Source organism: Schistocerca nitens, chromosome 3 (assembly GCF_023898315.1).
Source record: "Schistocerca nitens isolate TAMUIC-IGC-003100 chromosome 3, iqSchNite1.1, whole genome shotgun sequence".
NCBI classification, from domain to species: domain Eukaryota; kingdom Metazoa; phylum Arthropoda; class Insecta; order Orthoptera; family Acrididae; genus Schistocerca; species Schistocerca nitens.
Genome location: NC_064616.1, coordinates 504,118,205 through 504,139,060, shown reverse-complemented (window position 1 = coordinate 504,139,060; position 20,856 = coordinate 504,118,205). Strand labels below are relative to the sequence as shown.

At 43.5% G+C, this 20,856-nt stretch overlaps 1 protein-coding gene across 1 annotated transcript in view; it reads right to left on the bottom strand.

The window, feature by feature from the left end:
- LOC126249301 (Down syndrome cell adhesion molecule-like protein Dscam2) overlaps positions 1-20,856 on the bottom strand; it is a 1,152,658-nt gene that overhangs the window by 869,539 nt on the left and 262,263 nt on the right. The window contains exon 3 of the mRNA XM_049950955.1: positions 1,692-1,856. Within this exon, the coding sequence (XP_049806912.1) occupies positions 1,692-1,856 (165 nt within the window). The remainder of the gene's footprint in view (positions 1-1,691; positions 1,857-20,856) is intronic.

The following is a 20,856-nucleotide window of genomic DNA, read 5'->3' as shown; positions in this document are numbered from 1 at the left end:
CCGGACAACTGACTTTAAGTAATACCTTCAGTGGGATCAATGTTTAACCATACAGCGAAATCCTTCAATACTCTCTTACGTTACACACAGCTTATGCAGAAAAATTACCATGTGGTTAAGTCAGGAATTTTCATCATTCTTGTTTTTAATTACAATAGTACGTTAGCTGAAAACGATAACGTGTTGCGGTTTTCGTCTAGTCGTCTAAGGAGCGTATTGTGGTATTGTGGGAGATTTGCAGTGTATTATTTAATTCTGCTTAAAAATTAAATGACATTCGAAGCTGCATTGCTACCGTGCTCGTCTCTTATGTGTGAACTACAGCTGACCACATCACTGCAGGCTAGCTGTACCAGCCGACCGACGAGTGCTGTCCAAGTTAAATGCGCTGGCAAAGCTGTTGTCCCGTATTATCGCTAAGTCGATGTGCGCGTAACGCGCAGCCAAAACTTACTCTTGTTATCGTACTTGACAGTACTCGCGACAGATTGGCTGCAGTCCCACGGGAAATGGAAATCCAATGAGTTTCAAGCAAACGCGGAAGAATATGTAGTGCAATATTTACATCAGGTTTATTCTTATGATGAACGGATTACAGAAGTCATTCCTCGCCAGGTGACACTGCTATCGCCTGGATGGGTTTATATCAATAGTAGGTCGGTGGACTTAATGTCCCGGCTGATCAGAGTAAATAGACTCGTAGCGCTATCCCCATCAGATCCAAGAGTCTTACAAACGATCACTTATCTCAATAATATCCTTTCGACGTTCGTGCGACAATCAAAAGGGAGAACCCTTTTACGATCTTCCTCAGTGAAATGCTTTCGGTAGACAGAAATCAGTATTTTGGCCTCCTCCGACATTCTTGTGCTCCAAGAGCGCACATACGGCGCCCCCCCCCCCCCCTCCCACCACCGCCCATTTAGTGAAAGAGGAAAAATGGTGTAATCAGCTTTTTCCTAGAAATGACTTAAAAGTCGGTATTATGCAGGTTTTTAACAAGTCTAAATTACAAATTTTCTACCGTTACTTACAAGTCGGTATCCGTCTTCGAAAATATTAAAAATACTCCTTAGTCCTAGTTCTAGTCTCCATCCCCTACCAACTATAGTATTTTTGCCCCTTCTTGTTCTCAGTGTCAAAATGCCCCACGAACGACTGTGTCGATGACAGTCACCCGTTTACTGCCTTCCAGTAAGACGCAAATTTCTTAGGGTATTTCGTCAAACTGATAGACCTGCATCTCCACTTCCATTTAGCATACAACGATAAAGATATAATAGACAAATCCAACAAATAACGGATCATCTGTGGAACAGCATCAAGTAATCTTGAATAAGAAAATTATTAATTAACAGTGGAGCGCGTCTTATTGTTTGACTCAGAAGATTTTACTCTGAGGAATAGAGCTCAGATACGATATTATTCATTTCCACGAAACTTTATAGAAGAGAGGACTAAAATAAGAGGTAGAGCCGTAACAACAGAACGAGTGTTATTACATATAACGTACATACAAATGAGGCTTTAATAATTACGTTCTATCCGCGACACATACAAAGATTACAAAGAAGACTGACGGTGTTGTAGTTTCAATTCGAGAAGTTTCTGAAATCATTTGCTGGTCGAATTTGAATAAGTTACTGAACATGAATCAGGAATGGCAGAATAAGAAGAAAGGAAGCTCTTACCTGTGTCTATATCGGTGACAATGCGATCGCGCGTACCACGTAACCATGACGTGACGGCGACGTAATCTCTGACAAAAGAGGGCACGTGACACCGCAACACAGCAGTGTTGCCAGCCATCACGAACTCGTCGTACACCTGCACCTCGTAGTACTGTTTCACCACCGCTGGAACATTAATATAAAACCCTGTAGCTGCTGCAGCAGCATCACACAGCTAATGTAACTATTACATGGGTCAAATACTATAATAGGGCATGTCAATTATTATCCGCAAAGTAGTTATAAAATTTAATTCTAATCAAATAGGAAACTCAAAAGAACATCATTTTTCGACATTGTCTGCTTGCGTTTCAACGCACTTGGTCCATCGTTGTACAAGCTTCCTGATGCCCTCATGAAAGAAGGTTCACGGTTGAGCTGCGAGCCAGAAATGCACCGCTTCTTTCACTGCTTCGTCCGAGGCAAATCGACGGCCCCTTAATGCCTATTTGAGTGGACCAAACAAGTGATAGTCAGAAGCGGCAAGATCAGGACCATACGGAGGATGATCCAGTACTTCAGATTTGAGTTTCTGGAGCGTTTGGGCAGCAGTATGCGGACGGGCATTGTCGTGCTACAACACAACACCTTTGGACAGCAATCCTCGGCGTTTGCTTCGAATTGCAGGCTTTAGCCTGGCAGTAAGCATCTTACTGTAAAAAAAAAAAAAAAAAAAAAAAAAATGGTTCTGAGCACAATGGGACTTAACATCTGAGGTCATCAGTCCCCTAGAAGTTAGAACTACTTAAACCTACCTAACCTAAGGACATCACACACATCCATGCCCGAGGCAGGATTCGAACCTGCGACCGTAGCGGTTGCGCGGTTCCGGACTGAAGCGCCTAGAACCGCTCGGCCACAACGGCCGGCTCTTACTGTAAAGTACACTGTTTATTGTTGTGCCCCTTTCCCCATAATGTTCCAGTACCGGACCTTGTGCGTCCCAAAAAACGACAAGCATCAGTTTTCCTGCGGACGCTTGGGTCTTGAACTTTTCTTGCACGGCGAATTTGGATGTTTCCATTCCATACTCTGCCGTTTACTCTCCGGCCCATAATGATGGGTCCATGTTTCGTCATCAGTAATGATCCTGTCTAAGAAGTTGTCTCCTTCGTTACCATAGCGATCCAAATGTTTTTACAGGTGTGCAAACGCGTTTGTTTATGCAACTGTGTGAGTTGTTTAGGGACGCATCTTGCAGAAACTTTATAAAACCGAAGTATGTTGTGGATGACTTCGTAGGCAGAACCGTCACTAATCTGCAGCTTCGTCAATAGTTAATCGTCTGTCTCAGAGAATCATTTCACGTGAACACTCAATGGTTTCTTCATTTGTGGCGGTAAACGGTCGTCCGGCTCCTTCATCGTGCGAAACACTTGTGCGACCATTTCCGAATTTTTAAATCTATTCGTAGACAGTCCGTTGTGACAAAACGCTGTTCCCGTACTACACCGAAAGTATTCGATGTATTTCGGCCCCCTTTACATCTTGCGACCACAAAAAACTGATCACCGAACTTTGCTCTTCTTTGGTGCAAATAGACAGCGGAGCAGCCATGATTAACAGCATGGCAGCGATAAAAAACTTAGTAGCTTGAAATTAGCAACGATATGACAACAAATAAACAAAGCATGCGTCATCAACGAAAAACGAGAGTACTACCAAAATAAACAAAAATATAGCTGAATTGAGGATAATAATTGACGTACCCTCGTATTTAAGTGTATTTAAGAAAGTCCAGTAAAAGTTACCTGGATTCCGGAAGTGTGTTCAATATCATACTTCTTATAAAACCGCAAAACGCAATCGGTAAGAAACAGAACTAGTATTTGGGAGTAACGTGTTTCAACCCATCGCCTGGCCACCCTGATCAAGGCTTCCCGTGTTTTCTATGAATGACTGTAAGTGAATGCAGGGACACTACATTCATCACGCGTTTTATTCCTCTATCGTTCTGCAGATAAGCTAGTGCTTCATCTCTGACCATTTCGCGGTCGGTGAAATGTTAAAATATATCATTCTTTCCCTTTATTTTTTTCTGGCAACGAATTGACTGCCTTTTATGACAAGCACTGAACGCTGAAAAACAGAACGTGCCACTTCTGGAAGCAATACATAGGTCTTTCGCGTCTCCAGTTTCTGTTTAATATTACATGAAGGTCATTAAAATAGGGAAAATGTATTTTACGTGCATAAGCGCCACACCAATAGACGGAGAAGCACTTGCAAATTCAGAGAAACTAGAAACAATTAGAACGGTTGCGTTATTACCCCCGCGTGGGCCGAGAAGCTTAAGTGTAGCGGTTGGAAACTAATGCCGTCGAGGGTACTCTGGTTGAAATGCAGGAACGAGAGATTGTATCTATTCCGCAAATGATGCAATTGTATATTGATAATTTAAAACCTCTCGAGCCGGCCGAAGTGGCCGTGCGGTTAAAGGCGCTGCAGTCTGGAACCGCAAGACCGCTACGGTCGCAGGTTCGAATCCTGCCTCGGGCATGGATGTTTGTGATGTCCTTAGGTTAGTTAGGTTTAACTAGTTCTAAGTTCTAGGGGACTAATGACCTCAGCAGTTGAGTCCCATAGTGCTCAGAGCCATTTGAACCATTTTGAAACCTCTCGATGTTGGCTTAATTTAGTGCAGCATGCTCTGTAGTTGGACTAAATCCAGGAACTACACATGAGGTTCACTCACAAATGGACGCCGTACCTCTATGAAATAATTAGCCGGGGAATTGCGGTGAAGTCTGTTCACAGAGAGAAGCCGGACGACTTCGATCCGCTCTGGCTGCTGCCAAGCTCAGCTATATAATACTGAACATTGCATATGCACCGATTTTTGTCACACTGTAGGTTTCATTACTGGTTCCTTTTAATTTTAAATTGTCAATGAGAACTGATACGGTGTTAGTAGTAACAAGAAACTATGAACATCAAACCATTAGTTTCAGTTTCACGAATCCTGTACGTTTTTGTTCGCCCACGTCTCAGTTTTTACTTACGTAAATGTCCAATACATAGCAGTTGGCACCTGGTACGGCGGCCACTAGATGACTCTGTCAACGCCATTTACAGCATGAACTGACACGTGAGCGCAAGGGTAGTGCGAACTCTGCGTGCCGTAAGTGCGGCTTGTTCCCCTCTTACTGCTGGTCACTACTTGGCAGCCAGTTTTTTGGGACGTGGTGGGTGGAGTTTGCTCCCTCTGCTGCCCACACCACCTCAGAATTCGTTCATATTCTTGTGGACAGACTGATAAGTCTTGATATTTGTAGATGGAAGCATGTGCACGTGGACAGATCTCTACGTTTTCCTCAAAATATTTAATTGGGGTCATATCGTGCGAACGCGCTACCCAGAAGTAGATTTTATTTATCCTGCGTGCGAAAATGTCCCACGCAAATTGAGTGAGAAGTGTTATCAGCCTTCAACTGACCAGGCTCAATTGACCTGCATGAAAGGTCAAAGGAATCGATTTATGTCAACAGAAAGGTGAGCTCTCTTGTACGAAATTATTATCGGCAAGTCGTATACCCTGTTTACAAGCTGGGTTCACGGATTCGTATTCTCTGTTGTGTTGGCAGAAGAACCAACACCGTGTTACTAGTGGAGGTTGAAATGGACGCGTTTTAGCTCACGCAGGCTGGCGTGAGGAGGTGAGGACTATACTGACGTGAGGTCTGGAACATGACAAGGAATTAGAATTCAAAAGCGGACGTAATTAGTTTGATACTTAACTTTAATCCATTAATGATGAACATCGCTCTTGACGGTACATTATTCACAATATTATCTGTTCAGAACACATTCATAGTAACTGAATATGGCGCCTTGCTAGGTCGTAGCAAATGACGTAGCTGAAGGCTATGCTAAACTGTCGTCTCTGCAAATGGGAGCGTATGTAGTCAGTGAACCACAGCTAGCAAAGTCGGCTGTACAACTGGGGCGAGTGCTAGGCAGTCTCTCTAGACTAGACCTGCCGTGTGGCGGCGCTCGGTCTGCAATCACTGATAGTGGCGACACGCGTGTCCGACGTATACTAACGGACCGCGGCCGATTTAAAGGCTACCACCTAGAAAGTGTGGTGTCTGGCGGTGACACCGCATTCTCAATGGAAGGCAGGAAAGTAAATTAAAAAGAAAAATAGGGTTTAAACGCCCTGTCGATGATGAGGTAATTAGACATAAAGAAGAACCGCAGATTGGGGAAAAATGGGGAATTATATCGGCCGTCCACTTTGAAAGGAATGACTCCGGCATTCGCCTTTAATGATTTAGGGAAATTATAGAAAACATAAATCTTAACGACAGCATAGGGATTTGAGTTGCCGTCGTTTCCAATACGACTACAGTGGGTTGCCGCAGTGCCACTTCGCTCAGCATACTTGGGTAGTCGACGCAAGATATGATAGAGGTACCGAGTGTGAGGCAGACATGACGTACCTATAAACCCATTTCTCCTAAGTAATGAGTTTTTGTGTCTCTAATCACAAAAATGGCTCTGAGCACTATGGGACTTAACATCTTTGGTCATGAGTCCCCTAGAACTTAGAACTACTTAAACCTAACTAACCTAAGGACAGCACACAACACCCAGCCATCACGAGGCAGAGAAAATCCCTGACCCCGCCGGGAATCGAACCCGGGAACCCGGGCGTGGGAAGCGAGAACGCTACCGCACGACCACGAGATGCGGGCTCTCTAATCACACATGCCTCTCACAAAGATAGCACTTTTCAACCTTGATTATCGTACGTGTATTAAATTGCTTCGAAGAATAGACGCTGTTGACGTACAGGTAAATGATCTCGTCTGACAGTGTGAATAGCCATCACACTGAATCAGTATTCTTCGTGGCACCCAGAGCATCAGCTGAATAACTGCTTTACGTCAGATGGAAAAGTCGCTCATACTTCTGCTGCTTCAGTTCTATACCTAAGGCGACAAGAATTCTTTTACACAAAAATTATATGGCACTAGCATACATAATGAGCTGATATAAAACCGTTGAATAACTCGTATCTTCATATGGAAATTAACCTACGCTCATCTGTACCATTCACAAACGCATTCAGCGTCTAGTACAAGAAAAGACTTGGCCATTCGTAGCAAATCTTTGCCCAATCTTTGACATATCTGTGATTATCGATTAGCATGAATGTGACTTCTCCTTTCACGTACTGCTCGATAGCTCTGAAAAAGAAAACATTAGTCATCCTCTTGAGAAGGAAATGAATAAATTTATTCCACATCATATGATTTTTGCTTACTGAGAGCACACGTTGTCAATTATTTCCTCTAGTTTCCGCAGTATCACTAGTGGTCTGGTAACAAATTCCGATGTATATCTCTCAAAGGTTATAAACTGTTCTACGTAACTGTAGAAGAACATCTTTCTTCAAATGTAGCAGACGTAAATTGTTTATTGGTTTTAATGCAGGCCCGGGCATCGTCAGGTATCTGTACGAACCCAAACGATGTGACCTACCTCGCTACGTTTTTGTAGGCGAATGGAGCGTTCCCTTTGCCCACTTATATTTATTCCAGTCCGTGACGTATGACTGTAGAACACGTTAGTACATGATCAGAATTAATTAAAAGAAACAGATGAGATACTTTTAAAGCGGTGACTGCGAAATACGAACATGAAAAGAAATGATGATAATAATAGTACGCCGTAAAGATTAGATATGTGGTAAGGAAAAGCTGGTGATCACGGTTGTTTGTTGTTTGGAACGGATCCGACGTCTTCCTACAACGATTCTGGAAATTCATGAAAAACCGACGAGTATATCATCAAGGTTAAATGAGGAATAAAAGCCTAAACCCTGTGTGAATGAAAAGTTTTGGGTCACTTCTCGAATCATATTAGTCAGTTACAAATACCATAACACATCGATGTGCACTTATGTCACTTTCCAAGATGCTACTCGAGGCGGGTGTAAAATGAATGTGCGCCACGGAAAATAATAAACGCTGAAATTATGATTTGGCCCTGTCTGACTACCCCCTGAAGCAGATCTTAGGATCTCTTAATTCTTTTTAAGATATCAATTGCAATCTAAATATAAATGAATGAGGAAGGGAACTAATACTACTAAATGATAAACGATGTTGCTCAATATATTTATTACAGATTAAAATCAACCTTTTAAGTATAGTTCTCTATGTTTCCTAACTAAAATTGCAGATCAACTGCCCACTCTGCCCCTTTTTAAGGCCACGCGATCTAACATAACTGACATCATCTACGTACAAAAGAGTAGAAGACACTACTTCCAAAATGATCTACAGTGGTGTGGAACCTCAGTGGAAATAAACTAACGTGATCACAGCTGTTTAGCTTTATAGCCCTAATAAGCCGAAGCAATTTGTGTTATCACCGTATGTACTGCGTCTGGTTCAAATGGTTCAAATGGCTCTGAGCACTATGGGACTCAACTGCTGTGGTCATAAGTCCCATAGAACCTAGAACTACTTAAACCTAACTAACCTAAGGACAGCACACAACACCCAGCCATCACGAGGCAGAGAAAATCCCTGACCCCGCCGGGAATCGAACCCGGGAACCCGGGCGTGGGCTGCGTCTGGTGCGTCAGCATCGTGGTTCTCGTGCACGTCTCTCCACTGCTGTCTTACCAGCAAGGCTCGGCTTCCCACCATCGTCATTCCGAAAACGAATCATATTCCCGAAAGCACGGAATATTCTCCATCTCTACAGATTCTTCCGAACGCCGACCAACCATATTTTAGTCTTTTGTCGTCCAGCGTGGAAAGTTTGCGAGGAAAAACGTATACTCGTAGAATGGTACGCTTCTGAGTAAAAATCGTTGGACATAACCCATCCTGCGTATTTTCCGAGGTGCCGCTTCTTCGTTCCTCTCACCTGCATCCGAAATTTTCAAAGTTCGGAAGTATTGTCCGGTTATCAAATGGTTCAAATGGCTCTGAGCACTATGGGACTTAACATCTATGGTCATCAGTCCCCTAGAACTTAGAACTGCTTAAACCTAACTAACCTAAGGACAGCACACAACACCCAGCCATCACGAGGCAGAGAAAATCCCTGACCCCGCCGGGAATCGAACCCGGGAACCCGGGCGTGGGAAGCGAGAACGCTACCGCACGACCACGAGATGCGGGCATTGTCCGGTTATCCTTCCGGCCCTACTACAATAGCTGCCGGTCGCGACTCTATTGTGCCCCAGCGCTCAGGGGTCTCAAAGTCCGCCTTCCTACTTCCTATGTTAAAGCACGACTAACACACCTGTGTGAGCCTTCCATCCAGAGCTTGAGTTCCGCCTGCCGTTTCATCTCCATTGGCGTTCCAACTTCTACTAGTATAGGCAATCATTCATTACGCCGTTTTGATAATAAAGGCACTCCGTCACCTTTCATGCAATAAGCGTTAACAATTATTTATAAGGCGTACGTTACAATGTCAGTCTCCTTTATGTATTCATTTATACGATGTACAACCTATCAAACGATACCTAATTGTGTTTGTAGGTCACGGCAAAGTAGGTGGATGGGTGCTCGTAAGGTGCGAAATTATAGTCACCTTACAACTTAAATATGAATAAAATGGGAAGGCAGGTTAGATTTTACCATCCCGTCAGTGAAAACGATGAAAGTTCGTCAGAGGAGTACTCCCTGGGAGAGGAAACATTTTTTTTGGGGGGGGGGGTGGAGGGAGGGGGTGGAGGGAGGATGAGGAAAACTCGGCCACGTCCTTTTCTAAGGAATTGTTATTCCTACATTATCCTAACTGATTTACGGTACCTTAAAAAATGCACTGCTTCGATCGGTCAGGTATGAACAGTATTTTCAACTTTTCTTTCGTTTTGTTGATTATGTGGACCTAAATTATTTCTTTAGGTGAAGAAGGAATTTGAAAGCAGAAAATCATCAAATTTGGTTTCAAATCCAGCAGTCTGTCGCTAAAGATACCTTTACACATACAACAGGAATTGCTTACAACCGAAAATACAACCCGGAAATGTTGCCTACAAACACTGCCTCCCATACGAGTTTCAGCTAATTGATGGAAACATTTCCGGCGACTGTTTCTCGGCAATGTATCGTGCAATATATTTCCGGCATACACGGTCCGCAGTATTGACGAGAAATCGACGAAACCGAGCTATGGGAAATAAATGAGCTTTCCTGTCTTGCATTCTATAAGAGAATAAGTTATCAAAATACACTGACGTAAAAAAATGTAATACCGAAAAATAATTAATGTAGAGAAATGAACTTTCGGGAATACATTTACCTAGATAACAAGTAGCTAACATTGCAAGATCACAGTTTAATACGAGCCCGAGATAAGCTATTGCAAATATGAAATTCTGCTACATTAATAACTGGTGTAACCGCCATAATGTCGAATGCAAGTATGCAAACGTGCATGCATTGCGTTTTACAGACGCTGGACGTCAGTTTGTGGGCTAGGGTTCCATGCCTGTCGTAGTTGGTCGGTCAGTAAAGGGATAGTTAATGCTGTTTATGGATGACGCTGGAGTTGTCGTCCGATTATGTCTGATATGTGCTCTATTGGTGACTGATCTGGTAATCGAGCAGGCCGAGGTAACATATCGACACACTGTAGAAAACATCAGCTTACAACAGGAATATGTGGGCGACCGTTATACCGCTGAAAAACACCCCCTTGAATGCTACTCATGAATGGCAGCATAACAGGTCCAAGAACTAGGTTGGCGTACAAATTCGCAGTCGGAGTGAGTGGGAAAATCACTAAACACCAAATCACTCCCCAGATATAACTCAAGGTGTAGGTCCAGTGTGTCTAGCAAGCAGACAGGTTGGTTGCAGGCTCTCAACTGGCCTCCTTATAACCAACACTCGGCCATGACTGGCATCGAGGCCACACCAGCTTTCACCAGAAAATACAACAGACCTACACCATGTCCTCCAGTGAGGTTTCGCTTGCCATCACTGAAGTCGCAAATGTCAGTGGTTTGTTTAGGTGCTATCTTTGAAGTAACCGATATGTTGTGTCACTGTAGTGACTATTGCGGTTCAAATATCTGCTGAAGATGTAGTGCCAGAGCCACAATCCGATCACAACATTTTTCCCTCGCGGTAGTGCAACGTGGCCGTCCAGAGCCCGGTATCCTGGCGACAGCACATTGTCGTGTCCACCACTGCCAGTTATCATGTACAGTAACTACATTCCATAATGACGTCTTTGTCGCTTTAATGGCGCTCTTGACTAACACCAGCTCACGACGTCAAACCTCAAAGGTAGCTAACGCTCACGACCGTTGCAGCTTGTGTTTAAAGAAAACCTGATTTGCTTTCTCATAATGGCGCTACTAGCGCCACTCTTTCGCGACTGGCGCGAATTCTGAAGAGACATCATCTTTCAAAAAATGGTTCAAATGGTTCTGAGCACTATGGGACATAACATCTGAGGTCATAAGTCCCCTAGAACTTAGAACTACTTAAACCTAACTACCCTAAGGACATCACACACATCCATGCCCGAGACAGGATTCGAACCTGCGACCGTAGCAGTCGCACAGTTCCAGACTGAAGCACCCATAACCTCTCGGCCACCGCGGCCGGCCATCATCTTTCAGGTGTAGAAACACGCCTACCAACTTTCGTATATATACACACCTCCTTCCTGGTGTTGAAAATTTTGTTCCGTCAGTATAAATATAAGACGGGCTATCTGGAGGCGTTCTTTTTTAAATCAGCAGCTTCTGGAACTTTAGCTCTTCGACTATTTCTGGATACAACCCTCTTCCAGAATGCTGAAATGCGAATTTGAATTTGTCGTAAAAGCAACTGGTCCGAGAATTGGTAATACCGATACCAATATGAAACAAGCAGACTGGCGATCACTATTCGGATTTTGGTCACTAGTGAACTGTTCAGAGTGGACTTCTCACCGATATTCCGCTTGGTACCAGACTTGGCAATACTTTGGAGAAAGAACTAAAGGAATTCATTAAGTTAATTTGAGATGACAATCAAATGTTTTGTTTTTACATTCTTATGTGGGTCACCTGTATGATGATAAATCTGTGAATTTCATGAAAATGATACAATAAAGACCAGAGTTATGGGACGTGATAAATAATTTATACGAAAACAGTAATCAAATGGTTCAAATGGCTCTGAGCACTATGAGACTTAACTTCTGAGGTCATCAGTCCCTAGAACTTAAAACTACTTAAATCTAACTAACCTAAGGACATCACACACATCCATGCCCAAGGCAGCATTAGAACCTGCGACCGCAGCGGTCGCGCGATTCCAGACTGTAGCGCCTAGAACCGCTCGGCCACCCCGGCCGGCTAAACAGTAACCAAGAAAAGCGCAGTTGGAAAGTTGTTGCCCATGAACATGAAATCTCAATTGATGAAGCTTTAAAATGTTTTAGAGTACTTAACCTTCTTAAAATAAAGTTTTACCTCACCGCTCCAGAGCTTCTACTACGACGGTAGCAACCAGAACGTCATTTCTGAGACAGGTGTCTTGTATATACCACTTCCCTTCTCCATAGGGAGAAGGTTGTTTGGGGGAGGAGACCAGACAGTAAGGCCATTGGTCTCATCGGATTAGGGAAGGAAGTCGGCCGTGCCCTTTCAAAGGAAACATCCCGGCAGTTGCCTGGAGCGATTTAGGGAAATCACGGAAAACCTAAATCTTTTTGCGACTTTCTACATTCTTGCAAACAACGAACCAACGAGTGCCTTTACACACGAGTCCTAACTTTCCAAGAGAAACGAAATAATATCCTTTCACCTTTCAAATTATGTGACTTGGTGTTTCAGTGCTGTCGGCGTGAGACATAGGAAAAATGGCTCTGAGCACTATGGGACTCAACATCTTAGGTCATAAGTCCCCTAGAACTTAGAACTACTTAAACCTAACTAACCTAAGGACATCACACACACCCATGCCCGAGGCAGGATTCGAACCTGCGACCGTAGCAGTCCCGCGGTTCCGGACTGCAGCGCCAGAACCGCTAGACCACCGCTGAGACATAGGAAGCAAGCCTGAGAGTGAGAGGGTAACATTCACAGACATGGTTGGAGATACATGTGGCCTGACCATAGGCAATATTGTACACCCTTGGAGGACAACGCCGCAACAACCCGGTCATACTTCGGCAACTACTAGGAATAGCCTACATCATCAGCAGTATTTTCCGGACAATTGTCAGTATTGGCATCTGTTGCAACGGCTTTGCAGCAATATTGATGGCAAAATTACGGGCACCACATATTGATGCCGGTCGCAGTGGCCGTGCGGTTCTGGGCGCTACAGTCTGGAACCGAGCGACCGCTACGGTCGCAGGTTCGAATCCTGCTTCGGGCATGGATGTGTGTGATGTCCTTAGATTAGTTAGGTTTAATTAGTTCTAAGTTCTAGGCGACTGATGACCTTAGAAGTTAAGTCGCATAGTGCTCAGAGCCATTTTTGAACCACATATTGATGTAAGATATGACCTCTGTAAAAGCCCATTCATTAATACCATCACCGTCTGTGGTAGCGTATTGCAAAATTTAAAGTTTTTGAGTGACAATTTCTCGGTTTTATTGTACCGTCTTTATCAGCAGGTGACTATCGTAACTGATACTGTGGCGGTTTACAGCTTGTAACAGTTGAACGAAATCCTCATGCTGGCGACATACCTAGGAACTTCAATGACACATGTCAAAACTTTACGTCAATTATAATTAAAATTTCTGTAATACGCACCCGTAACTTTAAGATATGTGTCCTACTTAGTGTTAAATCTGTATGGAAATCTTCCGGTAGAATAGTAGCACCTCCATGAGTTGTGTATAGCTACTTAGCATGAGCACTGCCTGTACGTATCAAAGCTGATGACTTGCATTGAATTCGATTACGATAACTATAAAATAAATAAGACACATGATGTGGAGAAAGAAATTTAATATCAACTCGTCCTAACCCAAAGAAATGTGGAAAAATAGTGACAAGCTGAAGTCCTTGAAAAATATTTGTAATGTAATTCAGTATTATAACTACCTGTAAATCTTTGAGCCACGTAGTATGTTGTGAATCTGACGTCAAAAGAAAGGTAATGTAAATTGCTTGGGTTAGAGACTACCTGCCTAGTCTGATTTGGAAAATTCTTAGGCTGTATGGCCGGCCGAAGTGGCCGTGCGGTTCTAGGCGCTGCAGTCTGGAACCGCGAGACCGCTACGGTCGCAGGTTCGAATCCTGCCTCGGGCATGGATGTGTGAGATGTCCTTAGGTTAGTTAGGTTTAAGTAGTTCTAAGTTCTAGGGGACTGATGACCACAGATGTTAAGTCCCATAGTGCTCAGAGCCATTTGAACCATTTTTTTAGGCTGTATGACAATATACGTAAACAGGGTGTTACAAAAAGGTACGGCCAAACATTCATGAAACATTCCTCACACACAAATAAAGAAAAGATGATATGTGGACATGTGTCCGGGAACGCTTAATTTCCATGTTACAGCTCATTTTAGTTTCGTCAGTATGTACTGTACTTCCTCGATTCACCGCCAGTTGGCCCAATTGAAGGAAGGTAATGTTGACTTCTGTGCTTGTGTTTACATGCGACTCATTGCTCTACAGTACTAACATCAAGCACGTCAGTATGTAGCATCAACAGGTTAGTGTTCATCACGAACGTGGTTTTGCAGTCAGTTCAATGTTTACAAATGCGGAGTTGGCAGACGCCCATTTGATGTATGGATTAGCACGGGGCAATTGCCGTGGCGCGGTACGTTTGTATCGAGACAGATATCCAGAACGAAGGTCTCCTGACAGGAAGACGTTCGAAGTAATTTATCGGCGTCTTAGGGAGCACGGAACATTCCAGGCTATGACTCGCGACTAGGGAAGTCCTAGAACGACGAGGACACCTGCAATGGACGAGGTAATTCTTCGTGCAGTTGACGATAACCCTAATGTCAGCGTCAGAGATCTTGCTGCTGTACAAGGTAACGTTGACCATGTCACTGTATGGAGAGTGCTACGGGAGAAACAGTTGTTTCCGTACCATCTACAGCGTGTGCAGACACTATCGGCAGCTGATTGGCCTCCACGGGTACACTTCTGCGAATGGTTCATCCAACAATATTTAACGTCTTATGTGACACTAAACACTTTACGAACTCATCTTTTTATGTAAAATGATAAGATTCCTCGGACTGTGGACTGAAGTGCGAAGACACAGTCCATTTTACACAATGCGACTCGCTATTGAAATTATAAGGAGGCAATGCTATCAGAACTGGCCCCTACTTTACATTTGGCTCTTCTCTCGTGTTGTCGCTAGCACACAATGCGCTCACATTTCCCTCACTCTCCACCACAGCTCGCGAAGAAGAGCGTGGGCAGACGCGACTGCTCACGCTCAAAAATCAAGGAGTTGTTAAGCCCCGAGTCTAATTTAACGTAATATTTTCCTAGCCAGGTGAAGTACGTTGATGAATAAAACAAGAGAAGAAAGAAAGGAAGAGAAGCTTCCGCCAACGTCTTACCGTACGTGAAATGCGTGAGGAGTAGCTAGGTTTCAAACCGATTTCCCGCAGCAGCCGCGGTATCATCGACATGATCGATTTCACCAAGGATGAAGTGCACAAAAATAATATTGCGGGAATATATGGGGTAAGTTTTGAGTGCAAGCTTCCTACTTCGGTGAGAGAGGGAGGCCAGTCAGCACATTAGTAGCGGAACATGAACGCATGTGCAATTACAGTAAGTCCATGTGCTGGCGAAAGTGTCGTGGAGGCATCAACACAAAATATGAGGGGCGATTGGAAGTCTTAAGCGGCCTGACAGCGTTAATAGGGAAGGTGGATACAAACTTGGGCGTCGCGGCTGCTGGCTATCCCAGACAGGCGGGTCGCGAGCAGTCGCGGGAAAGAAGCCTCAATGGGTACTGGAGCCATAGCCAAAACAAACAGCTATGGAGAAACTGTCAGTGCACTTACGCGCACACCAGGAAGGAAACATGGCCAGCAGAAGCCCAAACGCTTATTTGGCGACTTTCGACAATCACTGACAATCCAGGTAGACCACGAATGGCTTCCCTCCTACATTCTTCCTTTCGTTATTACTAGCCGATATTCTACTGCCAATAAAGTTTCACAATTATGACATATGAACACGAACTGTCTACAATAAGAAGGGATACCTTTCCTCTTGCGAAATAAATCTTTCTCTGAGGAAGGCCGTTGTAATACGGTGGAGGGGTGGGTTTTGTAGTTTTTATTTAAAGTATTTTATGCGCTGACGTAGTCAACACTCAGAAGAACTTCGATTCTGGCCTTGTGACATGAAAAGTTGTCCTCGTAGTAGATGTCATCGAAGATGGGGAAGACATCAGGCACCAAGCGATGCAGATGGTCTGCAGTAGTATACGCGTAATGCACACCTGTCATGCTGCTTTCGATAACTATCACCGACCCAGCGGATATCCAGGTGAACGCCCTCCATAGTATTACACTGCCCCCATCGCTAGGTGTCCGGAGAGGAGTTCCCAGTGTGACCATCAGTATGGAAATTACTATAACGGCCAAGGACTGCTCCTTACAGTCGTTACGAGTATCATAAGAATCTAAAGAAGATGTTTTTACGTGACTGTCTTTAGGCCAAAAATCTGATGACAGCAAGGGAAGGATGCATTCGACCAGCGGAGAAGCGTTTAGCGTTGTAGTACATCTCTGTGGACCACCCGATGATGGAACTCTGGAAGTGAAGAAACAAGTGGAGAGGTTGAAGAGATGGACTCGAGAAGAAATTACGCCGTTATCCAAGATATAAGTGAATAAAATGGGAAATCTTCCCAAAAAAGGTAATAACTTCGTTACAGTGTTGCGTAACTCATATTCTATGAAGTGGACGTTACGTCGTCAATCGTCAGCAGAGCCAAGCGCGTGTGGATCAACAAGAACCCAAGGATAGTAATGAAATTTATTTTCGTGGTGATCTCTTAAAAATCAGCGACGACAGTACTTTTCTTCTGGAAGACGATAGATTAAAGCAGAGAATATTTATTCATAGTGGAAACAAAGGAAAAGAAAGCTTAAGAACGTCTTCCTATTTTTTTATGGATGGAATATTTACGAGCTGTATCAAGCCATTTCCACGAATCTGTATTACACACGCAGAGTTAGGAGCCCCAGTGACGTAATAAACTCTCTTGCTGCTGTATTTGCATTGTTCCCTAAGAAAAAGAAAGACGCATATGTCCCTCTGTTTCGTCTGCTTAAAGTTGTTCCTGAGTAGTGTGCTGGAGAAGTAATCGTTGAATTTGAGGCAGCTGCGGCATCAGCTCTTTGAGTAGTTTTACCCTCAAGTAAAGCAAATGGATGTTATTTACACAGGAAGAAGACTTCAAGATCTCGGTCTATCTAAGAATTACCACCAGAAGGAAGATTTAAGACTTCACGTCAGAATGTGTGCACGGCTGGGATTTGTATAACCGGAGGACGCTAGCAGCGGATGGGTTGAGATTCAGACACAGGCTTGGAAGAACTACTTACATATTCACATAATCGATGACAGTGCTTCCGTTTCACTGAAGTCTTCAATATAACGATTTCTGGACATTAAACGGAAGTTCTATATTTCGGTACAATGGAACGATAGGTGAAAATATGTTGGTAATAGAGCAACTTCTATATCTAAAATCCATCTTATGTAGTGGAACACCATAAATGAATGGATGAAAATCATAATGGAGTAAGTAGTATAGAATTTATTGTGAGAAAAACGACCTTGAACATTTCAGTGTCTATATAAAGCGACCGGTTATACAATATGAAACAAAAGATTTATACAAAGTTTTACACTTGAGTGACATATATATGATAAGTATCTGGAGGTCCTTGGTGCAAGGCGTTATACGCACATCAAAAAATTTTTTGCGTCACCCCGTTTCCCAGAACTCCTGAAGATAGACGTTGACTGTGGATACTGTACCACAGACACAGTCCCTTTGACTGTTCGGAGACGTAACTAAACCCGCCCAAAGATGTAAATAACAATGCATGAGCAGCGCCTATTAGACGGAGGGAAACCGGCAACCGACCAGTTCCAGTCAATCAACCAGGAAGGAGGTACGTGGCTCGTGTTGTCTGTAGTTCACCCATGCCTAGACCGTCAATACCGCGGTCCGATTATTTATGCATAGTTACTTTGTGCCAGGAAGAGCTCTCAACAGGGGAAGTGTCCAGGCGTCTCGGAGTGAACCAAAGTGATGTTGTTCGGACATGGAACAGATACAGAGAGACAGGATCTGTCGATGACATACCCCGCTCTGGACGCGCAAGGGCTACTACTGCAGTGGATGACCACTACCTACGGATTATGGCTCGGAGGAACCCTGACAGCAACGCCACCATGTTGAATAACGCTTTTCGTGCAGCCACAGGACGTCGTCTTACGACTCAAACTGTGCGCAATAGGCTGCATGATGCGCAACTTCACTCCCGACGTCCATGGCGAGGTCCATCTCTGCTACTACGACACCATGCAGCATGGTACATATGGGCTCAGCAACATGCTGAATGGACCGCTCAGGACTGACATCACGTTCTCTTCACCGATGAGTGTCGCATCTGCCTTCAACCAGACAATCGTCGGAGACATGTTTGGAGGCAACCCGGTCAGGTTGAACGCCTTAGACACACTGTCCAACGAGTGCAGCATGGTGGAGGCTCCCTGCTGTTTTGGGGTGGGATTATGTGTGGCCGACGTACGGAGCTGGTGGTCATGGAAGGCGCGGTAACAGCTGTACGATACGTGAATGCCATCCTCCGACCGACAGTTCAACCATATCTGCAGCATATTGGCGAGGCATTCGTCTTCATGAACGACAGTACGCGCCCCATCGTGCACGTTTTGTGAATGACTTCCTTCAGGATAAAGACATCGCACGACTAGAGTGGCCAGCATGTTCTCCAGAAATGAAGCCTATCGAACATGCCTGGGATGGATTGGAAAGGGCTGTTTATGGACAATGTGACCCACCAACCACTCTAAGGGATCTACGCTGAATCGCCGTTGAGGAGTGGAACAATCTGGACCAACAGTGCCTTGATGAACTTGTGGATAGTATGCCATGACGAATACAGACATGCATCAATGCAAGAGGACGTGCTACTGGGTATTAGACGTACCGGTGTGTACAGCAATCTGGAACACCACCTCTGAAGGTCTCGCTGTATAGTGGTACAACAGGCAATGTGTGGTTTTCCTGACCAATAAAAAGGGCGGATAGGATGTTTATGTTGATCCCTATTCCAATTTTCAGTACAGGTTCCGGAACTCTTGGAACCGAGGTCATGCAAAACTTTTTTTGATGCGTGTAGTTTGAATAGTTCACTTATACCATTATGGTTTCAAAATGTCTTCATAAAATTCCACTTGTATCACTATGCATTTAAAGAATAAAATCTTTCCTCTTACTCGCCTTCAATCACTTCAACATTATCATAGTTGTCAGGGTAGCATTCTTCATCACCTGGCTGTGCAGTGTACTGTGGAAAGTGTGAAAGATGATGCTGACCTCTGCCACTATCATGAGGACGACCAAAAGGGCGACTACGATGTCCTGGTTGGTTTTCTGGTGAGCTCTGAATCGGCGTTAGGCTCTTTTAGAAGTTGTGATATACTGGAGGAATAAACTGTACCAACGACGTCAAGTCATTAAATTTTGCTTGCTTGAAACATACTGGTCCATGTCGAAGTAGTGGAAGTTATTCAGGTATTGATCCAGACCTACATGGACGTGCAAGATTTACTTTTCAAAATTGTATGTCTTCATTCAATGTCTCTTTGATGAAATAAGCATTTGGTTCAGCTTCTATGTATTGCATCCATCTCAGTGTCAACCAGCTAACCTTTTGCTTCTTAGTGTCTATTTTTCTGTTGATAAGATGTTGTGCAATGGGTTCGGTAGATAGGAAATCATCTTGCTTCATTTCTTTCACATAAAATGTCAACCTGGAATTGTCTACAAGCTTCATCCAATCCTGTGGCACAAATATACTCTGTGTTTGCTTTTTCTTCCTCTCAGTCCGAGAAAAATCAGCATCATTTTCAAGGGAACTATGCCTAAGTACGAGGAATTGTTGATCAACAATTTCAATAGAAGTATGAGCAAAAATATAGACCCAAAATTGATTATTTGATTTCTGTTTTGCCCAACGCAACTATCACTGTAGGCAATGACATGTATAATATCAGATGACAATGATCTTACACACTTCAGTAAGCAAGAACCAATTTCTGAAGGTGCACGTGAGGCAGTATTTTCAGACCACATATACATGAAAGCATGAGCTGTTCTACAGTCATGTATTCCAACATTAAATGTTCAAAACTGTCTCTTGTAGTAAACAACATTAAACAACATTGCTTGTTAGCATTGGAGTTGGCAATGTATTTTCAAGGTCGAAAGTAAGTACATGTGTTGAGCCTTCTTTTGACCTCTGTATATCTCCTTTCTTAGAGCCTATTGTTAGCTCAACTTTCCGTAAGTGAAGCTTTTTCTCCAGTTTTAGATTGTTAATTTTACTGGTATCTATCTCTGCTTTGATTAAATTTTCTGATCGGTCATAAGTATTGCAGGTGTCACTCCTTAGCTTATAAAACGCTATATTAAATTCTGAATTGAACACTTTACGGTAAATGCAGGCCTTCACTGTCAAAATGTTTTCTTCCTCACACTTCTTAGTATAAAACATATACATTTTTGAAACAGATAACCTTGGCGACAGGTATTTCCTTTGAGGATTATGTTTAGGAAAATAGTGACTTGTGTAATGAGGAAAGCTTTTTATGTGGTTCCCTACGGTAGTGAGGCGATCTTTGGTTCTTTATTTCCAGGAGCATATTTTCCACGTTGATCAGCCTGAGATAGGCCTTCCACTCTTGGTTTGTATAATGCAGTTGTGGTAAACCGGCGATTGCCTATAGTTAATGTCTTCAGGAAGAACTCCTTACACACTTGATTACCATCCAGGATAGTGACAGTACTTTGAGTTTTTAATTTCTTACAATTTTGTTTTGGACGTCTTGGTTTGGCAGTTGAAACACATTTTACTATGAAGGACGTTTGTTGTTGCCAAGAACCAG